Source organism: Corythoichthys intestinalis, chromosome 12 (assembly GCF_030265065.1).
Source record: "Corythoichthys intestinalis isolate RoL2023-P3 chromosome 12, ASM3026506v1, whole genome shotgun sequence".
Taxonomy (NCBI): domain Eukaryota; kingdom Metazoa; phylum Chordata; class Actinopteri; order Syngnathiformes; family Syngnathidae; genus Corythoichthys; species Corythoichthys intestinalis.
The window spans coordinates 40,212,632-40,238,014 of NC_080406.1; the positions used below are offsets into that span (position 1 = coordinate 40,212,632).

Consider the following 25,383-nt stretch of genomic DNA (forward strand, 5'->3'; position numbering starts at 1 on the left):
ACTCCTGTTCACTGGCTGAATGTGCCGGTCCATTTTTTTCTCCCTTAAACACACATTTGATTGGCTGATGACTTGATTCCCCCCACCATCACACACACAGGAACACAGCCCCGACAGAAATACTACATGTCAACAACACGCCAACTCCTCCACTCCCTTAAAGGAAGAGGTGGGATATTAGTTTTTAGTTTTTGTTAGTTTTTGTCGGCCAGCAGTAGTCACTGTAAGTAATGTAAAAAGATGTCAACATTGTGGAGGTAGGAAACACGCCACTAATTTTGCAACTGAAAGTCCGACCTGCATCAGAGTTAGCATGTCATTAAACTGTGTGAACTTGCAACCTGCAAAACTCGAGTAGGAAGCTGCTTAGAAAGAAGTGTCCTCCTCTATATGTTTTCTACTGTTAATGTTAATTAAACTGTGAGATATGTAGTGAACGGAGGTTTAGCCCCTTCTCCCCAATTTTAATTTTTATTTTATTTATGTGGTCCCAAAGAAGCCCAAAGGACCTTATATTTTTTTTGTCTGTCCTTGTGGACAAAAGCAGTAGTGTTTTACCTGAAGGAAGGCTCCAATTCTATTTCTTTATTTATTTTATTTTATTTTTTCTTGCCATTCCCTGACTAAGATGTTTTTTTCAGTTGTATTAAATGTATTTATTTAGCTGGATAATGTTGAGTGGTCTTAAGACTTTTACTTTTATTTTTTTACCATCCTGGATAGTTAAGAGATTATTAACACGTTTGCATTTATTGTGTGTGTTGATATAAATTATGTTAAAATATTTCAATTTAAAGTTGTGAATAAAATCTAGAAATATATTTTGGAGGTTTTCAAAATGTTTTAGTAGTTTTAAAAAAAAAAAAAAAAAAGGTCCGAATCAAACGCTGTATCACCTGAACCAATACACATGAAAGTTAGTATCAAGTCAATACAGACTTATTTTGCAGTGATCATTTAGTCAATCAATTAATTAGGTTCATATTTGTGAGAAAAGTAGCCCTGACCCTGTTCACCCGATCTGTTTGGTCTTATAGATTTGTCGTCCCGAGTTATATTGTCCCTACCAATATTGAGACCAAACCAACGCCCTTGCATCCAATCCATTTTGACTGAACTTCACCTCTGTGAAGTCATCAGACGCTAATTTATACAGTATAAAAATGATGTCAATCGTTTGTGCTGTAAAAAGGTTCGTTTGTACCGTTATCGTTTTTAAGATATTTACAATTAATTTATAGGTCAAATTTAAGGTCAACCAGCCCATTTTGATTAAAAAGGCTAAAAATGACGTCAATCGTTTATGCTTCGTTTGTGCTTATTTATGCTGTAAAAAGTTTCATTTGTGCTGCTATCATTTTTGAGATATTGAGATATTAATTTCGAGTGATGACGTCACTCGCAGGTTTTCCCTATCCAACTCCATGACTGATGGAGCTTACCAACTCTCTCAATAATAGAGGGGTGTCCAAACAACTAGCACAAATGTTGCACAAACAAATGGCACTCCATTTTGCAGTAAATAGGGGGCTGCGAAGGTGCCATTCATTTGTGCTACCCCTCTGTTATTGAGAGAGTTGGTACACTCCGTCAGCTGCCACAGAGGGGCTGCAATAGCGTACGGCACAATTGCTATTTTTAGACCGTGACGTTACTATCGTAACGCGGAAGTGGGTTGTTATAGACATGCCCTCGCACACAATCTATGTTATTTCTGTTTGTTTTCTCCGGTAATCTTTCAAAAAAGAACATGCCGATCAAACACTGCTGCTGTGGAACTTGTAGAAACAACTCTATACATTACGACATATGACGGATGTTTACTTCATATGTTTCCCGAAACCATAAAGTCGGAGGAAAAAATGGGAAGAATGGATCAACTTGCATGGCATCCAAAAGACCAGCAAGGTGAAGCCATTTACATTTCATATACAGTAAACATTTTGTTGGGGGCCATAGTCTTACAGAGGAAGAAGAGGTAAGCCATTTTGATATTTTTATTTATTTTTTAGCGTAGCGTTTTGCTGTGCTGCTTCTGTCTGACAATGAATGACCTGAAAAAAATTAAAATGGTATCTGACTGCCACTGTTACCTTTTCTGTTGTAAAAACAACTTTAGCAAGGAGGGAAGTGTAAATTCATTATAGAATTAAGATTTGTTATTAATGAAAACATTAAAAGTGTTTGTTGGCTGTCACTGAGCAGCATTTGCGAGAGCTACACAAAAATAGCAATCTAAATGGCCCCCAACAATGGTCAGAGACGTAAGACAACTAGAGGATATATTATATATGAAAGACCAGGCATATGGTGGTAAAGGATAGCTTGTTGAAACAGGAGAATGTCATTGTCAGTGGCGTAAGGCCATGCACACATGAAAAAGGTGTCGATAAAAAAGCTAAATCTGGATCAGGTCGGCTCTTTTTCCCGTCTTTTTCAGCCCTCGGCACTTAAGCCATGTCTTTAACTGAACATATGTATGTTCTTCCACATCTTTTCCAGTGAATTTGGCACCAGGGACATCATTTTCGGACAGAATTGTAAGGTTTAGCATAGTAAACATCTCGTTCGTACACTATTTCCACGCATTTACTATTATGGACAAACGGGAGGTTGACCTGCCTAGCAACAATTGCTAACGTCCTGAATAAAGTGACGTGTTGCTTGCGGTACGCCATTGGCGTAATCGCTCGAAATTAACATCTCAATATCTAAAAAAAAACAATAGCAGCACAAACGAAAATTTTTAGAGCACAAATGAAGCATAAATGATTGGTACCATTATGGGTCCATATTGTAATAAATAGGGGGCTGCCTGACGTCATTACTCGAAATTAATATATCAATGTCTCAAAAATGATAGCAGCACAAATGAAACCTTTTACAACAGCACAAACGAAACATAAACAACTGACACAATTTTTAGCCATTTTTAATCAAAATTTGGGCTGGTTGACCTCAGATTGACCTATAAAAAAAATTGTAAATCTCTTCAAAATGAAAGCAGCACAAACGAAACTTTTTACAGCACAAACAAGCACAAACGTAGCACAAATGATTGACATCATTTTTATATAAATTTCTGTCTGATGGGGGGCCAACTTCATGACGGTCCAGTACCTACCTCTCAGTTTAAATGAATTGGATGTCCATCGTTGCCAATAGCAGGCAATGAAACAATCACATCAGCACGCTCGTTCAATGGATTTTGGTTCATGTAAATTGATTGTGTGCACACAACAGGTCAGGCAGCTTTTGGTACAGTCAATTCAAAGCTAAATGAGAGTACTGTATATACGCTTTTGACAAAACAGCTTTATAGCTTCAATTAAAAAAACAATATGACTGTACTGGATCAATTAAGCATTCAGTACTATCTCACTGTGTCATTAGCTGACTGTATGAACAGCCCCCAAACACAATCACTTTGTTGCTCTCAGTAGCTTAGCTGCTGCGGAGTGCGTCCAAAGCCATAATCAGATGCAAAAGTGTGTGAGATGTGTTTGCACACACGCCGTGCATATTTGCATAATTTTTGTAACCACAAACGCCGCGTCCAAACTTAAGCCTATTATGCATCGGCACACGCTGTCACAGAGAGGCATGATCAGTCCTGCCACAGACTCATTTGCTGCTGATTGAATGTCTCCTGATAGCATTTACAGGTCTCTACTTGCCAACTGTAGTATAGGAGTGTGTAGCACCCAAGAGTCACTTTATGGAATAAGTTGCAAAGCGATGTTCACAATGAAGCAGAAAAGACTGATATTGAAACAGTAAAGATGTGATATACTTCTAATATAGGTGTCTACTATGGTTGGTACAATATTACTATTTGCTTTTAATGCTCATGTTCAAGTTCCACTGACGGCACTTGACATCCAATTCATTTTGAGTGGGAGGGGAAATGAACAAATAAACGCCCCTCCTCTCCCGTCAATGGCAGCCAGTGAACATAGAGATGAGACAAATGTTGGTAGTAGCAGGTTGGTTCCTTTTTTAAACAGTAACATCTTTTTCGAACGATGTACAATATATCGATTCGTGGTGAGAGCATCGATGACCTATTGGAATAGAAAGAGCCAAGCTACTATACAATGGGGCAAATAAGTATTTAGTCAAGCACCAATTGTGCAAGTTCTCCTACTTGAAAAGATGAAAGAGGCATGTAATTGTCAACATGGGTAAACCTCAACCATGAGATACAGAATGTGGGGGAAAAAACAGAAAATCGCATTGTGTGATTTTTAAAGAATTTATTTCCAAATTTGAGTGGAAAATAAGTATTTGGTCACCTACAAACAAGCAAGATTTCTGGCTGTCAAAGAGGTCTAACTTCTTCTAACGAGGCTCCACTCATTACCTGTATTAATGGCACCTATTTGAACTCATTATTGGTATAAAAGACACCTGTCCACAACCTCAGTGAGTCACACTCCAAACTCCACTATGGCCAAGACCAAAGCGCTGTCGAAGGACAAAATTGTAGACCTGCACCAGGCTAGGAAGACTGAATCTGCAATAGGTAAAACGCTTTGTGTAAAGAAATCAACTGTGGGAGCAATTATTAGAAAATAGGAGACATACAAGACCACTGATAATCTCCCTCGACCTGGGGCTCCATGCAAGATCTCACCCCGTGGCGTCAAAATGATAACAAGAACGGTGAGCAAAAATCCCAGAACCACACGGGGGGACCTAGGGAATGACCTACAGAGAGCTGGGATCACAGTAAGAAAGGCTATTATCAGTAACACAATGCGCTGCCAGGCGCTCAAATCCTGCACTGCCAGACGTGTCCCCCTGCTGAAGCCAGTACACGTCCAGGCCCGTCTGCGGTTCGCTAGAAAGCATTTGGATGATCCAGAAGAGGACTGGGAGAATGTGTTATGGTCAGATGAAACCAAAACAGGACTTTTTGGTAGAAACACAGGTTCTCGTGTTTGGAGGAGAAAGAATACTGAATTGCATCCGAAGAACACCATACCCACTGTGAAGCATGGGGGTGGAAACATCATGCTTTGGGGCTGTTTTTCTGCAAAGGGACCAGGATGACTGATCTGTGTAAAGGAAAGAATGAATGGGGCCATGTATTGAGAGATTTTAAGTGAAACTCTCCTTCCATCAGCAAGGACATTGAAGATGAGATGTGGCTGGATCTTTTAGCATGACAATGATCCCAAACACACAGCCAGGGCGACAAAAGAGTGGCTTCGTAAGAAGCATTTCAAGGTCCTGGAGTGGCCTAGCCAGTCTCCAGATCTCAACTCTATAGAAAATCCGCGGAGGGAGTTGAAAGTCCATGTTGCCCAATGACAGCCCCAAAACATCATTACTCTAGAGGAGATCTGCATGGAGGAATGGGCCAAAATACCAGCAACAGTGTGTGAAAAGCTTGTGAAGAGTTACAGAAAACGTTGGGCCTCCGTTATTGCCAACAAAGGGTACATAACAAAGTACTGAGATGAACTTTTGGTATTGACCAAATACTTATTTTCCACCATGATTGGCAAATAAATTCTTTAAAAATCAAACAATGTAATTTTCTGGGGTTTTTTCCACATTCTGTCTCTCGTGGTTGAGGTTTACCCATGTTGACAATTACAGGCCTCACTAATATTTTCAAGTGGGAGAACTTGCACAATTAGTGGTTGACTAAATACTTATTTGCCCCACTGTATATAGATATCATGTCACATCCCCAGTGACCTTTAGTTAAATTTCTGGGGGAAAAAAAAAAACACTGTGAAAATTTAAGCTAAACACTAGAAACTATTCAAATGGAATGGAATTTAAAAGAAAAGGATAGAAAAGCCTCTTTCTCAAAGAATTTCAGTTCTAACTATTTTGTGACCCTTAACCAGACTCGGAAGAACAAAATTGACTTCACGGTTTTATCATTGTTGCAATATCTATAAAAATCAGTGAGGCATCTTTTTGTTCAGCAACACATTTAATGGGAGGGAAAGTCACGAGCATCCTAAAACGTTCATCAAAATAATCTACAGTATATGCACAACAAAAGCAGCAAATCTTTATAGACAGTTATGTGCATCCTGTCAGCTATAGCCACTGACAGTAAATCATTATATTATTATACTTAAAATATAAACCATGACGAACAGTTCATACGGGTGTAATATGAGTTGCGGGTGATGAAGTAGAATATAAATGTAATGATGTTATACATTGACTGACATACTGTAATATAATAACATAGCTATAAATATTAAGTGTGTAGTAATATAAACGCCCATAGGATATGACAGAAATATCAAAGCATTAAATTCAGTTCACTATGTAGATGCAATGCATCACTTGCATATTGTGGACGTGAAATTGAAGCCAGGAGGCTACTACTGCACCGGATGTTTACTGAATGTGCCACTTGTGGGATACAAATGGAGCATGCATCTCCTATTACAATTGTAAAAAATGAAAGGGAGTGGAGAGAATGCATTAAAAAAGCTATACACTCTGACACAAGACCACTTGGACTGCATGAAATGAACCTTCCTACCATTTCTGCATGCTTTTCCTCACTAGATCATATTGTTAAAATGATGCATTGCACATAGTTGATTTATTGAAGAGTTTAAATTTTGTGAATGGCTGTTTGTCATCCGTTTGACATGCGGTATACCTGATAGGGGTAATGTCAGCTTTTGTTGAAATACTGTCTGACTTCAGTTGTAGTCATGTGTCACAGTGTTTACGCGTAAGGAAGTGCCAAAAAATCGATTATCGATTAGATGCATCGCGATTCGACACGTGACGATTCGATTACGATTCATAAATGTTCAAAAACGATGATTTTCCCTAATAACTTTATGACAGCCACTCGTAGCGGAACGAAATTCAAGACCCGCCCGGACACCTTTAACGGACACGCACAATGTTATGATGGATGCTGCCGGTTACTTAACGAGATTTACTCCTTTTCAAAAGACTGGAAAATAAATTTGTGCATGAGACAGGCAGAGCCCGGCAGTCGCGCTTCTCTGCGCAAGTTATTTTTTAGAGGAAGAGAGATAGTTCGTTGCTCCTTGTCTTTCAGTTGTCCAGCAGTAGTTTCAAGTCATGTCAATTGAAAAATGTACCGAGTGTGTTGCTAAGTCCTGTGTGTGTCTATAAGAGGTGAGTACACGAACACTCTTGTACTGTTTAGCCTTTATTGTTGTTGTTTTTGAGATGTTAACAGTTAGCGCCGAGCGCTAAGCTAATTAGCGAATTCGCTAACGTGTATTTCCATGTCAATTTGTGCGTTGATTGTTGGTGTACAAACAGATGCAGAACGTTTAAAACCAGGATTAAGTACAGCGGTAACACTACAAACATGCAAAATAGTACAGAAATCTGTGAAGACCAAGTATATTGGTTAAAAGAAGTCTTCTTGCTAAAGACACTTTTTTTTCCCCAAAAATGTGGAATTCATTCCACTAGTGTATATTTTATTGTATTGTTGAGCGCAATAAGTACTGCCTTTGAAACAGCTAATGTTTTTGCGACTTCTTGTGAAAAGAGTATCTCAAGGTCAGCTGTGTGTTGTATGGGCATGTTGAGAAATAAGTACTGCCTTTAAAATGGTTAATGTTTTTGCACTTTCTTGTTAAAAAAAAATGTTCCTCTATTGTTCCTGTTGAATCATTGGGATATTTAAAATAAATAATGGACATAAATTTGTTTGGCTACTTTATTAATTAAAAATGTAAGATGCATCGATAATCATGCTAATCGTGATAACCGTGATCATCGTCAATACCGTGATCATCGTTCAATAAATGAATCGTAGCACCCTGAATCGGAAACGGATCGACTCGTGGGGTGCCTAAGATGGCACACCCCTAGTTTATGCAAGTAAATATCTTACCCGGTGTTGTCAGTAATGCATTACTGTAATCTGATTACTTTCTTTCAGTAACGAGCAATCTAATGCGTTCATTTTTTGCGTTCATTTGAATCAGTAATCTGATTAAAGTTAGTTTCCTCGGTGTCTGTGCATTACTATGTTGTCATTGCATTTCGAATAGAAAATGTTAGAACGATTCCCATCTTCTCACTCCGGATTCGTTTTCATTGTAACCGTTCAATGTTAATTCCTGTTTTGGTTTCGAGTCACACGCGCTATGTGTTTTGGGACTAAGAAAGGCGTGAACAACATGGGGTGCACATTCGAGCCAAGTACAGCCACCTGTTGAGATGTGCGAGGGAATGTTGATCTGTGTGTGTCAATAAATGAGCGTGAGTATTTTTCCTTCATTCTGGAGGGTTACATTGATAGGTTGAAGCTGCTACATGTACGACCGTTTCGTAGCTTTGCCATTGCAACGGCGGGTAGTCATCGCTCCAAGTCGGCAAGCATTGTTTACATCATATTCGTGTAGCACATTTATGCTGTGAGGTGACGGGTCCGTTTAGCATCTTTGGGATGTGTTGTACGTCCGATTGAGTGTAAAGTGCTTAGTTGCCGCCTTGTTTTGTGGCCAAATTGACCATGTGTGTGTACGGCGCACTTCCGGGTTGTGTGCTCGCATTCACGCCTGCCCCCACATTTGTGTTTATTACATTGTTTATTGCATGAATTCATTTGTGTGCTGTTGATTATTGTGCAGTCAATCTGCATATTTTTACATTGGCGCCCCTAACCCCCAACCTGAAGTTCAACATTTTTTACATTAGGCTTAATCTTCAAGTTAGCAGGGGTTTAATTATTCGGTGGAGTTGATTTCAACAAATTCCATGCAGTTTGTCAGATATTTGTTAGTTTCAGTCCTCTTGAATGGCTGAGGTAGCTCGAGTCAATGGTAGTTGAAATCAACTCCATCGACTAATTAAACCCCCGCTAACTCAAAGATTAAGCCTTATGTGAAAAATTCTGATCTTACTCTTTAAATTCAATTATCGGAAAGTCAATTACATGTGATGTCATTTTTCTGTTGTCATTCTTATGTTGAGGCAGCAAAGAGAGAAAAATTGATGAAAAAGTAACCGATAAATCACTTTTAAAGTAACTTAGTTACTTTGATAATAAAGTAATCAGTAAAGTAATTACTAGAGTAGATTACTTTTTTGAGGCATAATCAGTAAACAGTAATTACTTTTTCAAGTAATCTGTGACAGTTATAGACACTATTTCAAGTTTGTCGAAATTAAAGGAAAGAACCTGCATGTAATGTGTAATTTATGTCCCGGGGCAAAGCTTTTGTCGACATCTGTGGTAAGCAATTCAAATCTGTTGAAGCACCTAACAAGTTAACTACCTGTCTGTTCTTCTCTATTCCACTGACTCGAATACTGCTCAGAAAATTTCAAATTCTTTGACATACAACAAGTTCTTTTTAAAGTACCGGAAATAGTTACTTTCCCTGGTAACTAGTTACTTTTACTATAGAGTAATTCAGTTACTAACTCAGTTACTTTTTGGAAGAAGTAGTGAGTAATGTAACTAATTACTTTTTTAAAGTAACATGCCCAACACTGGTCTTCTTTCCTCATAGCTTATGTCTTTACACTGCAGTGGCCTATATCGCACCTTTTTCTTTGTTGTATCAGCTGAAACGCTTTCCTGCTGCTTTAATGTCACTCTGTATGCAGAGCTCATTGTCTATCACTGTCAGTACCAAGCCTGCACACCCAATGTAGTATGATGTAGACTAGAGCATACAAAACCAAAATGTGCCACATTGTGAACAAGTGTAATCACAGCTACCTGATGTTATTTTTTTCTTACTTTCAAAAAATGTAAAGTGGTCTTTAATAGAACAATTTTGCTTGGTAATTTAACTTCTATTAATCCTTTAGAAATGGTTGCTATTCGTGTCAAATTCCACCATTTTGCTGCACTGCAGAAATAAATGGGATGACCATGACAGGTGGACACAAGGGGGAGGAAGGCTGTGAAGGGTAGAGTAATTTAATGTAATAAATGCAAGCTTAAATCAAGAAGAGTTAAAGGTGATGTAGGGCAAGGTAGAAAAACATTTTTTTTTTTCTTTTAAAGTGTAGCTATGGAGAATGAGAATAAGCGAGGGCCCTCATGAGAGTACTGCGATGTGTGCAGCATGTAAATACAAATGCTAAGTCACTCAAGGGCTTCCATCCAGCCGCAATCTCTGTTTCGTTTCACAGCCATGGCAGAATTTCAAGGGAAGCGATGGCACGATTGTCAGACGCACAAAGGAGATCACATTGCTTCATTTGGCGGCGCTTATCACGTAATCAGGACACGTTTTAATAGCTTTTCATCAGTGACATCTTTATCCAACTTTCTTTCTCCCACTCTAAAATTCACCTTCTCTCCCATCTTCAAACAACATTGCTGCATGTCTCATTTCAGATTTTCCAATTGATTTTTTTCCATTTCCTCTTAGCAGCAGAACACTGTGTCTGTTCATCATCTTCCCCAGCAAGACCAGCAGCGCAACAACTGCAGCATCGATAATTGTTTGCTGCCTCTGCCTCTGGTTCCCGACGGGGATGCTAGGAACACTGTGTATTTATGAGAGTATAATCTTCTACCTAGGTCCCGCTGACATGCCATCTCCTTTCCTTGTGACCGGGTGACCCAAGGCGTGGGCTGTTGGAGGGACAGTTGTGAGCCTGAGACATGACAGCCATGCAATGTGAAATGACAGAGTGGAAGGGAAAGGGAGGAGCAAGAGGAGGAGTGCATTGAGATGCAATAGACTCGTAGCTATGCTTGTAGTTATAAGATCCCACATGGCTCTGTTGGGAGTTCTTTATTGATAATTGTTGCATGCCACATACAGTGTTTTGTGCTAGAAAGTTATGCAAATTTATAAAACAGAGATGTACACAATCCCAATTTGCATCAGTGAATTTGTGTAGGAATTAATCAAAGCTTCTTCGAGTGAAAGTGTCTCTTGGTAATGGCCGGAATAACCTGATGAACTTGAGGTACACTACTGATGATGTGTCCAGAAATTTTGGATTAAATTAGTTTAAATTACATAGCAGAGTATTAATATATTAGATTTAAAAAAAAATTTTTTAACATTTATTAAATAATTAATTGAATTACAAATATTTCATAATTCAATATTAAATAATTAATTATAGAATAAATAATTACTACAGATATTAATTAGTAAAAATAAATATTGTAAAAAATACTAAAAACTAAAGAAATATATACAGTATATGGATTTAGATATAACATATACAGTATACTTGTATTTTCATAATTATTAAATATTTCTTTTCTATATTTCATTTTAAAGCTGTTCTTTTTTTTATCCCGAAAGCATTTCTATTTTCATTTAAGCTATACTTGTATGTTAATGATGTCCAACCAATTGCAAAAAATTGCGGTTTTGTAGTACAGTGATCCCTCGTTTTTCACGGTAAATGGGGACAAGAACCTGCCGCAATAAGTCAAAAACCACGCATAAAGAAAATTTTTTTTTTTTTTTAAACTGTGAGGTTAATGTATTTATTCAGATTTAGCATTGGAAGAGATACATATAAGACATGTTTTTTAATTTTTTTCCCAAAGTATTTTTTTTTAATAAATAGTTTCTAAGCACTTTAAATGTAATAATTATGATAAGTTTTAAACATGTTACTGTACCACCGAATTATTTTAAACAAGAATAAAGTAGTAGAAAAAAATTTGGCTTCATTAAATGCTTCATTGACTGAGTCCACTCAAATCCGCTCAAGCTGCTCACTTACACAGAATGAGTTGCCACAGCAATTGTTTAACAAGTTAAACGATGATTGACGCATGTAGCGCTTTGAACTTCTGGAAAGATAAAACCTACACTTTTGTCAGTCATTGTTAAGTTTAATAAGCAATTCCAGTGCACTGCCTGACGAACACAGAGCAGGGAGAGGGAGGGAGAGTGAGACTACGTGATCAACCTGACAGAGCTCATCTGTATTTTTTTTTTTTTAATTGAAAAAAATCCACAATGGACTGAATGGGAAAAGTATGAAGCGCGGAGTAGCGATGGATCAGTGTAGTTCTTGAAAGCCCCGACTCTGACATTCTCCCAACGAGAACTTCAAAGGCAGTTTCGATCCGCACCTCCAACCTATCCAGCAAATATGAGTCTTGTGAAAAAGTTTGATGAGGTCAGTACAGTGGAAGATTTGTCGCACTCAGGTCGGCCTGTTACGGCAACGACAGTTGAACATCGAACTGAAATGTTGGCTTATTCAGTCCCTCAAAGATTAGCAAAGTGCATTGAGCTCTACGTAGCGTAAATAGGCTTTAATAAACAATGTTTTATGTTGCAGCAAATAAAGGATTTCAGCTTTCAAATGTCATATAAAAGAGAAAAACTGAATAAGTATCAACAAAATTACACAGAGAAAGACAAAATATGGCGGACCCTACATACTGTACGTACTGTATGTGTATGTATGTATACAGTGGGGAGAACAAGTATTTGATACACTGCCAGTGGGTTTTCCCATTGTCAGTGTATCAAATACTTGTTCTCCCCACTGTATATATCATCATGGATGATATATCATGGATGGACAAGCCCCTGCATGGTGTGTACCACTGACAAATTGAGGAGGTAGCTGACATGGGAAAAACATACCGGTGGCTGGAAAAGGCCGGACTGAAAAACAACACTGAGGCACTGATCATGGCAGCACAAGAACAGGCCCTTAACACAAGAGCAATAGAGGCTGGGGTCTATCACACCACACAAGACCCCAGGTGCAGGCTATGCAAAGAGACCCCTGAGACAGTCCTGCACATCACAGCAGGGTGTAAGATGCTAGCAGGCAAGGCATACATGGAACGACATAACCAGGTAGCAGGCATAGTGTATAGGAACATCTGTGCCGAGTACGGACTGGAGACCCCAGAGTCAAGGTTGGCGACACCTCCGAAGGTGGTCGAGAACAACCGAGCCAAGATCCTGTGGGACTTCCAGATCCAGACAGACAAACTGGTGATGGCCAACCAACCTGACATAGTGGTGGTGGATAAACATCAGAAGACAGCAGTAGTGATAGATGTAGCAATCCAGAGCGATAGCAACATCAGGAAAAAAGAACATTAAAGCTGGAGGAATATCAAGGGTTGAAGGAAGAGTTGGAGAAAATGTGGGGAGTGATGGCAAGAGTGGTGCCAGTAGTGAACGGGACACTAGGGGCAGTAACCCCCAAGCTGGGTGCATGGCTCCAACAGATACCAGGAACAATGTCCGACGTCTCCATTCAGAAGAGCGCAATCCTAGGGACAGCTAAGATCCTGCGCAGGACCCTCAAGCTCCCAGGCCTCTGGTAGAGGACCCGAGCTTGAAAGGAGAGACCATACCGCCCGGGTGGGCAAGACGACGATTTTTTAAAAAAATTATATACATATATATATATATATATATATATATATATATATATATATATTGACAGCGTAGGAACGGAACTCGTTCCCAACCCGGGGACTACCTGTATGTATATGTATGTGTATATATAGATATCATATATATAGGGTTAGGAACGAGTTCCGTTCCTAGGCTGTCGACGTAACCCAAATTCCGAATTAACCTTTTAAGTACCCCTAAATACTCCTTAAATCTAAAAAAAAACTATCTAAAAGCACATATTCACGCGTATTGATAAAATAAAGTAAAAAATAAGATCGTGACTGGTGACAAAATGGCGGTTGAGATACTGTTACATGACTAAAAAAAAAATTACTGGAGACCAAATGAAACACACACACACACACATATATATTACAACAAAGAAAAAAGTCTCCATAAATTTTATTTAAATATATTTTACTCTGGTTATGTGGTGTACAAATGGAATCTTTTCGCTATGTAACGGAACAGCCAGTGCCTTGCCTTTGGGTTTCCCCCATTCTATTCTATCTTACCATGGTGCCGGGTAGGGTCTCTCCGTCGAGATAGATAGCAAAGAGTCAAAGTCACATTTTTACTTGATACACCCTATAGTATAAGATGGGGTGAGTTGCGGCGAATTTGCATGACACATTACAGCCTCCAGCCCCAACCTGACTCCTTTCAAGATCGCTCCAAAAAGAAGATGAATCGTGTGCTGATACTTGAGGTTATCTAACTGAAGCATATCTCATACATCAAGGCCTAAATGCTGTTTTGAAGTGTGAGAAAATGCATACCTCTCCTTTAGATGGCCACTTTACAACTCAATTGAGGTGCATACATAGAGAGAAGAATGTCAATAACCAGGTAAACTAGCCTGCCTTTTTGCAATATGTAAATTTTAATGTGTTTGAAATGCACCACTGAGATAATTTATGTCAATAACTTCATCCAAGTGGGATATTAGCACGGGGAAAAAATGACACTATCAAGAAAGAATATCGCATAACTAGTTTTTGACAAGATACTAGTTTGCATACTGAGCTACCAAGATGGCTATATGTTAGCAAGTCACAATTATCCCTCCCTAAAACTCACCCCTCACTATCATTTCTAGCCTTTACAAGCCTGGATGCGTGTTGTCTGCTTCTCTGTGCAGTATCCAACAAAAATATACAACAGTGTAAATTGAATTTTCCCTTGAAGGATCATTGATTATTATCGTGATGAAACCAAATAGGTTCTTTCTCAGCTGAGTCGCACAGCTCCACATGAATTTGTGGGGCGGAACAAGTTCCGTTCATAACCTTGACAAAGATAAAAAGAACTGATATATTTTGCAAAGCTAAATTTAGACAAGCAAACACAAACTCTCACAGGTGACTTTTGGTCAGATATGACCTCACACATAGCGTTGTGCTATTTGGCCTTGACGTTGTTTTGTGTAAATTTTAGCATACATACAGTTGGGCTGCGTGTCTCTCCGCGCTGAGGTTAGAGTGAGCAGATGAAAGGATACATTCGAACACCACCTGATCTGGAGCCGATGGCCAGGATCTTTTGCACAGGGTCAAAGGCCAAAGCAGTGGGCTGGTAGGGGAAACCATGGCGCACCGTCTGCAACAAAAAAAACAATAGAAAACAGACATCAATGCTTTCTGGCTGTGACATTCTACTGTTCCGTTCAAGCATTTTTCAACATCTGTGGCATTTAATTCAATAAAAAAAAACTGAAAGATTGCCTCCGAGCTGTATGCCATTGCCAATAATAGCCAACAAAGTGTTTTCACCGACATCTCTTGCATGTCTGAAAGCAGGATTATGCACCCCTACAGGAATGCTTTAGAGTGTGTGACATTAGATTAAATTAAAATTTTGTAAATCCATATTTTCGAATCAAAGGACATTGGGTCAAAATATGATCAGCTGCAGGCTGCCAACCCTCCCAATCCAAATGAATTGGACGTCTAACGCCATCAATGCCAGCCAGTAAGTTAATTTATGAAACAATATTAAAGCTGCTAGAACCATAGAAATGTTGATGTTTTTTCTAAGTTTCAGTGTTAAAAATGGTAATAAACAAAAGTTACTGAGTCGTCAATAAAAAAATATTTCATTTTTAAAGCACGTTTTTTAATTAAATGAACAATGTCTAACACTGGTACAACAACAAAACTTCATAAGAACAAGAAGTATTCCCTAGGCAGTTCTGTCATTCCAGGCAAGCCTCTCACATACACACTACTGACTCTGTATGCACATAATTAAGGACAACAGTGACAATGCAGCAGAATTTTGATGAGCTGAATTCTAATTGATATTCAAAAACAAAAATTTGTGTACGAGGTCAGCTAGGTATGATCAGAAATGAAAGCAACCTTGATCCCGCTTCTGTAGCAGCTTCTCCGAAATTCAATGTATGCAGCTGTCAGCCATCCGTCATGTTACATTTCCCGCTTTTGCCTCACTTCCTTTAATCTACTCCACTCAGATGTGGAGGCATGGGCATAACCGATGTGGGAGTGGTGTACAATGTGCAATGTAAATTTAAACAATTCTAATGTGACTGATGCTAATTATAGATTTCTATCAACAATATTGGAGGTTGTTTGTTTGCTATAGCTGCCAGATTTGTGTAACCCCTCTGCTCTACCTCATTTCTTGGCCCTTTGAGCTTTAATTAGGCATGCACAGACATGAATTTGGAAGGATAATATGACCGTCTGTGGACAAACACAATGAATTCACTCGGTGGTGATGCAGTTAGATAGGGGGAAATGAGAAACAACACAAACAGCGATATGAAGAGCATGTATGCCAGTTCAGTATGAATGTAAATTCCCATACAAAATAAAAACTACTTGCTAAGCTTTTACAGCACATAAGCAAAATTAATATCTTTCACTCCGTTTTCAACTATGTGTATAACTAGTAGGAATAAGTGAAGTCCTCATAATTTATCATCACAATCAACTAGAGCTTAAAAGATAACTCGAATAATTCGAGTAACTCAAATTTAAAAATTGATTGAGCCATTTTCTCCGCCTACAGCGGGGGTCGGCAACCCGTGTTTTAAGAGCCTTATGCAGCTGTTTAGCGCCCCCCCTAGTGGCTCCTCGTAGCATTTTAAAAAATGTTAAAAAGATGGAAAAGGGAAATATATTTTTTGTTTTGATATGGTTTCTGTAGGAGGACAAAAATGACACAAACAAACTTAACCTTTTCCAATGCTGTAAAAATGTGTGGAATAAATATTGAATTTCAACATTTCTGTCAATGAAGATTTGCGTCATAGCCTGCGACACACGTTTCTATCAGCAGGGCGGAATGCCAGGCAGGTGGCTATTGTCACAAAACCAGCGGCTGTGTGATGGGCCATGGATCAGAAAGGAAAAAAGAGAAAAATAACTAAGGATTCAACATTTCTTGGACCGAATCATTTGCATTCATTGCCAATGCGGAAGGATTGCCTGGATGTTTACTCTGTGGCTAGAAGTTGTCAAATAACAAAAAGAGTAATGTGGAAAGACATTTCCAGGGAAGGCATGCTACATTTGCAGCCGGGTACCTAGTTATGAGTTCAAGAAAAAGTGTGATTGCATTACTTCTGAAGAACTTAGAGGAGTGCAAAAATAGATTTAAGAAGTGGATTGCATCGACAAACCCCACTACTGCTGCAAGTTTTGTTGCAACCTGGGCGATAATAAAGCGTGGAAAACTGGTCACAGATGGTGAGTACATGAAGGAGACATTCATCAACATACAGTATCAGAACACCAATTTGCAGACTTCAAAAACAAAACCGAGATAATAAAGAAAATCAAACATGCCCAGATATGGGGAATGTTATGCATGTTCCAAACTCAAACCTCCAAGTAAAAATGACATTAAAAATTGGATTTCTTTATTGCATTTCTTTAATTTCATAAAAGCAGTGAAACAGAACAGAAAGTTAAATTTTAGGTGGCATCATACAACAGAGTAGTCACGTGGTGCTTGGGATACACTGCAGGGAAAATAAATATTAAATCACGAAGGCTCATTATGTATTTTTAGCCAACTTAGTCATTTTTATAGTAGGCTAATATAGCTAATACAGATACATACAGCATGTGTTGCCTTCATTATAAGGCCTATGTAAGGCATTTAATTATTTGCGGCTCCAGACAAATTTAGTTTTTTGTTTTTTTTGGTCCAATATGGCTCTTTCAACATTTTAGGTTGCCGACCCCTGGCCTTGAGGAATCGTTTACTTTTGCCAGCTCTAACTATGATATTTTGCCCGGACTACTTTTAACTAGTGATGCACGATAATACATTTTTCAACCGATATCGAAAACCGATAATTACCTGCCCCTTCCACGCGATAACCGATAATGTCACGCCAATAATTCTATTCAAATATGTATGTAAAATTTTAAAGTATACAAAGATAAATGTTACTGTGCAAAAATGTAATTTAGTGCTATTTTTTTCCACATCAAATGTGAATAAGTAGTAAATTCCAACAACTAAACAATGGCAATGACATTGTGTAATAGTAAGCTTTTGGCAACAATTACTTAAGGCGTAAACACCCAAGTTGCACAAAATGCATTTAAAAGTAAGCCATTCCTAACATATATCACATTACTACACTGCAAAAACACCTCCTTAAAACTAGCAGAATTGGACAAAACTGTTGATTGCGCACATTTGGAGGCTAAATCAAGTATATAATTATCGGATTGCATTATCGGTTGAATTTCGTTTTATCGGGATTATCTGTGTGACATCATAATTGCCATTATTGGCCGATAATTATCGGTGACCGATATTATCGTGCATCTCTACTTTTAACGTGGCACAACGCGCTGACATCACGTGTGTAGAGGAACAAGGGACAGGTGGTGGATATTTTTTATTTCAACCACGCATGAATATAGAGGTAGCGACAAAGAAGCCGACGAAAGCGAAGCGAAAGGAAATGTCAAAAGTGTGGCAGCTTTTCAAGCTAGAGACTAGAGCTGTCCCGACTAGTCGACGTTGTCGACGTCATCGATGACGTAAATGCGTCGACGGGTAAAACATACCGTCGACGGGTAATGATGGGTTAAAAAAAAATAAATGCAGATAAAATTTAGAATGGCGGGCGCTCGCGATGCAAGCGGTTGTTACCAGCACCCCCAAGGAGGCCACTGTTATTATCAATGTGACCAGCATTGTCAGATTGAGCGGAGAGAAAGTGGGCGAACGAGAGAGAGGGAGGGAACGAGATCGGTGAGAGTTGGAAAAGTGTGCGGGCAGCGCGGAGTTAAGTGGCTGTTTTTGTTTTGGTCAATAAAAGTATCCATAAAAAGCCATCCGACTTCTTTCGGTGTTTTCGCCTTCCTGAGGAGGAAATTGGACGAACCGACGACAACGAGTCAAGTGAATCTTTATCACTACTGCGAGCAGTTGAAAATGCCAATTACCAAGAAGGGCAGAATTGGTAACATGGTGAAAGCGGCATAAAGCCATAAAAGAAGACCAGACTAGCCAGAGCCTGAAATTATTTAAAGGAAAATATGGAGTGTGCTACTGTGTGTACTCTATGCATGACAACATGTCAGCAACAGTTCTCTGCAGTGGAAGTGAGACTGAGCCTTTCAAGGTGGCAACTGGGGTCAAACAAGGATGTATAATTGCCCCTACCCTGTTTTCCGTCTTCATTGCAGCCATTCTCCACCTAATTAGTAACAGCCTACCCCCTGGAGTCCAGATCATTTACAGAACAGATGGCAAGCTTTTCAATCTTAACCGTTTCAAGGCCAAGACGAAGATCTCCAATACCTCTATTGTGGAACTACAATACGCAGATGACAATGCCATCGTCGCCCACAAAGAGAAAGATCTCCAGACCATACTTGATGCTTTTGCTAGAGCATACAAGCTCCTAGGAATGGCCATAAATGTTAAAAAGACCAAGGTGCTCTATCAGCCTCAACGAGATTCCACCATAACCCCGCCAACAATAATGATCGATAACACAGTCCTTGAAAATGTGGACCAGTTTTCCTACCTGGGCAGCCACCTCTCCTCGAGCGCAGACATTGACTCTGAGGTACACCATCGAATTTCCTGTGCCGGAGGAGCGTTTGCAAAGCTCCGAAGAAGGGTCTTTGAAAATCCCGACCTGCTGGCAAGGACAAAAATCCTTGTCTACAAGGCTGTTATCATGCCTACACTTCTATACGGAGCAGAGACATGGACCACTTACAGCAGGCACGTAAAAGCTCTGGAGTCCTACCACCAGAGGTGCCTACGTAAAATCCTGCACATCACGTGGAAGCAGAAGCGCACAAATGTCAGGGTACTCGAGGAGGCAAACATAGACAGCATTAGCACCACCGTCATTAAACATCAACTCAGATGGACCGGCCATGTTGTCCGAATGCCAGACACGCGGCTGCCCAAACAGGTCCTTTATTCAGAGCTGCTGACAGGCCAGAGAGCTCCTGGAGGGCAGAAGAAGCACTACAACGACAACATAAGAAACTGCCTCAAGCAGTTCAACATCAACAGCGCTTGCTGGGAAGACCTTGCCCAAAATAGGTCTGCATGGAGAGACAGTCTATGCAAAGGAGCCACATTCCATGAACTTAATCTCCGCCGGGCTGCCACAGTCAAAAGACAGCGCAGGAAGGAGAGGAAAACTACCACCCATGAGGCCACATCATATTCCACCCCCAGTAACACATACCCATGCCCACACTGCACGAAAGTCTGTGGTCCTAGAATTGGACTTTTCAGCCATCTGAGGACCCACAAATAACCCCCCCCCCCCCCCCCGGTGGACTATCATACTCGATTACGAGTGATCGCCGATGATGATGATGACTCTATGCTAAGCTGAGCTGCATACCACGGTAGCACGTCGGCTATGAACGAACACTTGAAGCGCCGTCACCCAGGTGTATATCGGAAGACAACAAGAAACAACAAGCTAGCGGATTGTAAGTCCATACAACTTTCAAACGATTTTTTTTTTTTTTTGAAGTTGCCTTTATGTGCGTCGTATCAACGTGCATTTTCATTTGATAAAAAATAATAATAATAATGATATATATAATGTAATTATATATTTTATTATTATTAAATGTATTAGGATCATGAAAGGTCCCACTTGGGGGGGAAATATATATATATATATATATATATATATATATATATATATATATATATATATATATATATATATATATATATATATATATATATATATATATACACATACATATATATATATATATATATATATATATATAGATATAGATATATATACATATATATATATACATATATATATATATATAGATATAGATATATATATACATATATATATATATATATTAGGGCTGTCAAACGATTAAAATTTTTAATCGAGTTAATTACAGCTTAAAAATTAATTAATCGTAATTAATCGCAATTAATCGCAATTCAAACCATCTATAAAATATGCCATATTTTTCTGTAAATTATATATATATTCTGTAAAGTAAATTGTTGGAATGGAAAGATAAGACACAAGATGGATATATACATTCAACATACGGTACATAAAGACTGTAGTGGGCATTTCACTCTACTGTCATTTAAATCTGTCTATGCTGTCCTCATTCCGAAGCGTCTACTTTTTCCAAAGCTAGACAGCTAGTGAACGATGCCTTAATAATTAGACTTCTTCCTTTTTCATCTGATTTATTAATAAAATGGCCTCAAACCATTGTCCTCTTTAGACCGTCGTAAAACTACAAAAAGTACACAAGGATTGCATTAGCAACAACGTTAGCTTAGTGCGCTATACAGGTTCACTAAACATAAACAAAAAGCGTCTCATACAAAAAATATAACATTTCGCTTACTAACATAATATGTGCATTCTTTACAACAACCATACTTACGGACAAATCTTGTCCATGGATCATATAAGCACAACATTATCAGCCCGAGACGTCGTGCAGCCATAATGAACTAGCAAGAAAAAAATAAACCATGTCGCAAAGCGACCACAAGAGTTCGCTGTTGTGCTGCAGCACAAAAAGCCTTGCTGTAAAACTTACCAAAAGGCAGAATACTGTCTGAGTGGGACATGTGCGTTAATTGCGTCAAATATTTTAACGTGATTAATTTAAAAAATTAATTACCGCGCGTTAACGCGATAATTTTGACAGCCCTAATATATATATATACATCCTGTATATACATAATATAATTTAAAAATATATATGGAAACACAACACTGGCCTTCTTACTGTAATCCATGACTGCATGTTAGTTACTTTATATTATAAAGTATTATTGTATTATTGTGTATATACATATAGTAGTATACTGTAAAATTAATACTATATATTTAATTTTTGCTACTATGACTAGGTGTGCCTTTCATTCAAATATTTGTGGTAATATTTCAGTGTGCCCTCGGCTTTATCTATTTTCAGGTTAAAACAAAAAAAGGTTGAACAGTTTTTCCCCTGCCAAAAAAATGCGGAATGCCAACCAGAAAGAGCGTCTGAACTCACACAAAGTATTCTGAAAATGATTGTCCGGGACATTGCGATTAATTTTAACATTTACAACGATATAGACAATGACATTTCGCAAAAAGAGTAAGAATTGTTTTGACTCCTGTTAAAAAGGTAACGTCACAGTGTTTCAATTTACATTTTTTTTGCACCAGTTAATGCTAGCAGCATTTGACCTCATTGTTCGTGATTTATTATTGATATTTATGTTATTTATTTATACGTTAATAAAGAATGTAGGTGTTCCAAAATGTTTTTTGTGAATTAATAAGCTTTACCAAAAAATTCAATATTAAATTAGTAAAAAAAAAATATATATATTAGATTAGTCGACTAATCGTAAAAATAGTCGGCTGACTAATCGGGAGGAAATTAGTCGTTTGGGACAGTCCAACTAGAGACCAAGGCAAACACTGTTTCCATTAAGCTTGAGAACGATAAACCGATACGACCGGATATCCGGTTTTACAGGTGAGAGATACAGCTGTATCGATTGTAAAGTTACTATTCAACGGTAATTTGCCATTAAATATTCAACGAACCGATAGTAGAACTGTAATTCGGCTATCGCGAGCACAAGAATCGGCTTCTAATGCCTAATTCAATGCATTGCTTAATGGAATGATAATTTAGCTTTTACTTCACTTGCTGCGCTTGTGTCATTCACCACACAGCGCGCTTAGATTGAGACAGCACGCATGCTATAATATGGACAAGCACAACTCACGGCATGGTTGCCTCTTATTCCCATGCATTTCGGCAGAACCGCTACTAGTCGCCGTCATTGCCCGATCGTCACGGGCGTGTCACAACGCAAGAGCTAATAAAACCACTGTAACGCACGCTCCATAGCTTTTTCTTCACAGCCCAAAACGAAAACGAAACCGGTAGTGGCAACGAAGCAACATGCTAAAACAATGGGCAGTTTGAGCACCGACGCCAGCGACGTGCAGCGATTGATTTTCAACGCACCCAGGAAATACAAAAGTCGGACTTTGAAGTGAGGAAGGCAGCCAGATCTGTTCGCATGAGACAGAGCTAGTGTGAAGTGAGGAGCGGTACAGGGATCGTGAGTTTTTAACCCTGGAAAAATAACCCACTACAATGGTGGAAAGGGCAGCACGCGCCTTTGGAGATTTTTTTCCCACGAAACGCAGTCTACTTAAACTAATCCACATGTTAATGTTAATCTTCCTCAAGAAAAAAACTGCCCTTCAAAAAAGATATGGACAGTGATGAGGAATAAAAAAAAATGTGGAAGCACAGGCATAAGTGAAAGACTGCTGTGTATAAGGTAAAAGTAATGATTATTGACCTGTCTGTCTAAAATGCCATGTTTTTATTCCCCCAATTATACCAGTGGTAAAGCATAATTTATTATTTATTTATGATAACATTGCGGGTTTAATTCTTTTTTTTCTAGAGCTGCTGCATATAATTAATATTTTTTGTTGGTAAGATGTTTACGTTTAAAGTTTGCACTTAAATTGCTTACCTCTTGTGTTCGAAACACCAGGAAATGCACTAATTGATTTACTGCACTTTATTGTTGTCTGTCACTCGAGTTTTATTTTATTATAAATCCCATCCAACAAAATGACGGTCATATAGTAAGCCTTATTTTTATTTTTTTCATAAAAAAATAAAACAACATTGGTATGAAATTTTGTTGTTTAATTTTGCTATTAGAAATGTGGTCTTTTATATATGTTTAAAATACTGTTCGAACACACACAACAAATGTTTACTATCGTATCGTTTTCACTCTGTATCGAACCGTATCGTTCTTAAACTGTATCGAATCGTATCGAATCGGTTGGCCTTAAAAACGTATCGTTTTTTAATCGAATCGTAACCTGTGTATCTAGATACATATCGAATCGGCTTCATGCCAGAGATTCCCATCCCTAGTTTCCATGTATTCACAGTAAGACAGCGCTTGCATAACACTACCCCCGGGTGGCCCCGCCGACCGATGACCGCTCCCGAAACCCGGGCTGGGTCCCACCGCGCGACCCACCCGCCTAGCCCCCGCTCCACTGAAGGCACCACGTTTACTCCGAGAGCGTAGGAGCGATACTCGGGACAAGGTAAAATGAAGTTAGCGTAGCGCTAATAAACAAGATTAACGTTACTGTACCTTGCTAATGTAATGTAATCTGTAAAAACATAGTGCTGTAGAGTGATGAGGGTGGTAAATAAAAGATAATAAAGCTAACTGTCAATTTTAGCTCGGTAGTCATGGATGGATGAAATACCAAGTAGTACTGGTGCCTAATTTGCTCCAATACAGCAGGTATCATACATATATTTTGAACACTGCAAAAACTATCATGATTTACAATTTAGACTTAAAACTTAACTAAAACTTAAAAATAGTTTTACACAAATGGAAATACAATTGAAACAAGTGGGAAAAACACCTAACTTTTAAGTGCTGTATGTTATCAAGCATAATGACATTTTTAGGTAAGAACTAAGAACATTTTTTTCAAGTTTTCAAGTTTTTTTGAGTGACAGCAGTGATTTTTTTTTCTGTAGTCAGATCTGAGATGCAATTGTGGGCTGATTTTAACAATGTACATCTAAAATAAAAACATTGATTGTCTAAAAATGGTTCAATATTAGGTGAAATGTCTTGTTTTATCATGTATATTTATAATAGCTCTTTACCTAAAAAAGGTTTTTAGCCGATTACTCGATTAATCAATGTAATTTTCAGTAGAATACTCGATTACTAAAATATTCCATAGTTGCAGCCCTACAATCATCACAGGAATGCAGCTAAAGTTCAAGTCAGGGGTGGAATTTAGGGGGGCGCTGGAGGTGTGACCGCACCCGAGCCCTCCAAGGGGCCCAGTTTGCGGGCATAATGTGGGCGTGGTTGAGCGAGAGGCAGGTCAAACGGAAAGGTAAGATGACGAGCGGAGCTGCAATATAGTGTTTAGATGTTAAAATATCTCTGCCAGCCGCCTAGCTGGTTGTCTGTAGGGGCCCACTAGCCCCCACCCTCCCCTAAACATTGGACGGTCCACTCATGGTGGGAAGGGGGAATGATTATGCCTATCCAACCAGGGCCCTGTTCACATTTGTTCCGCTACTGGTTCAAGTCCAGTTTATTCACATAACTTGTTTTAAGAAATTTGGGCATACCGTACATGTACCGTATTGGCCCGAATATAAGACGCCCCTGATTATAAGACGACCCCCTCTTTTTCAAGACTCAAGTTTGAAAAAAGACTTTTTGAACACCAAATTAATTTTTGTACAGAAAATAATTACAGTACATCTGAAACAAATGATTATAACAATATATTTGAGAGAAAAAGCATGTTATTTTGCCTCATTCAAATCTTAATGTCTGAACATTTAAATATATAAACTAAAGTCCAATCACATTCGTAAATAAATGGCTTCTGGTTTTTGAAATGTTAATAAACCAATCTATTGTGATAAAACATTAAAATTGCAATAACTGCATTAACCATCAAAGTGAAGTCTAACTGTAA

The 25,383-nt window shown here is 38.6% G+C and overlaps 1 protein-coding gene across 15 annotated transcripts in view; it reads right to left on the bottom strand.

Moving 5' to 3' along the window:
• Positions 1-25,383, bottom strand: part of stxbp5l (syntaxin binding protein 5L) — a 239,039-nt gene that overhangs the window by 181,776 nt on the left and 31,880 nt on the right. For all 15 annotated transcript variants that reach the window (XM_057852750.1, XM_057852747.1, XM_057852744.1 and 12 more), the window contains exon 2: positions 14,848-14,945. In XM_057852750.1, coding sequence (XP_057708733.1) covers positions 14,848-14,945 — 98 coding nt within the window. The remainder of the gene's footprint in view (positions 1-14,847; positions 14,946-25,383) is intronic.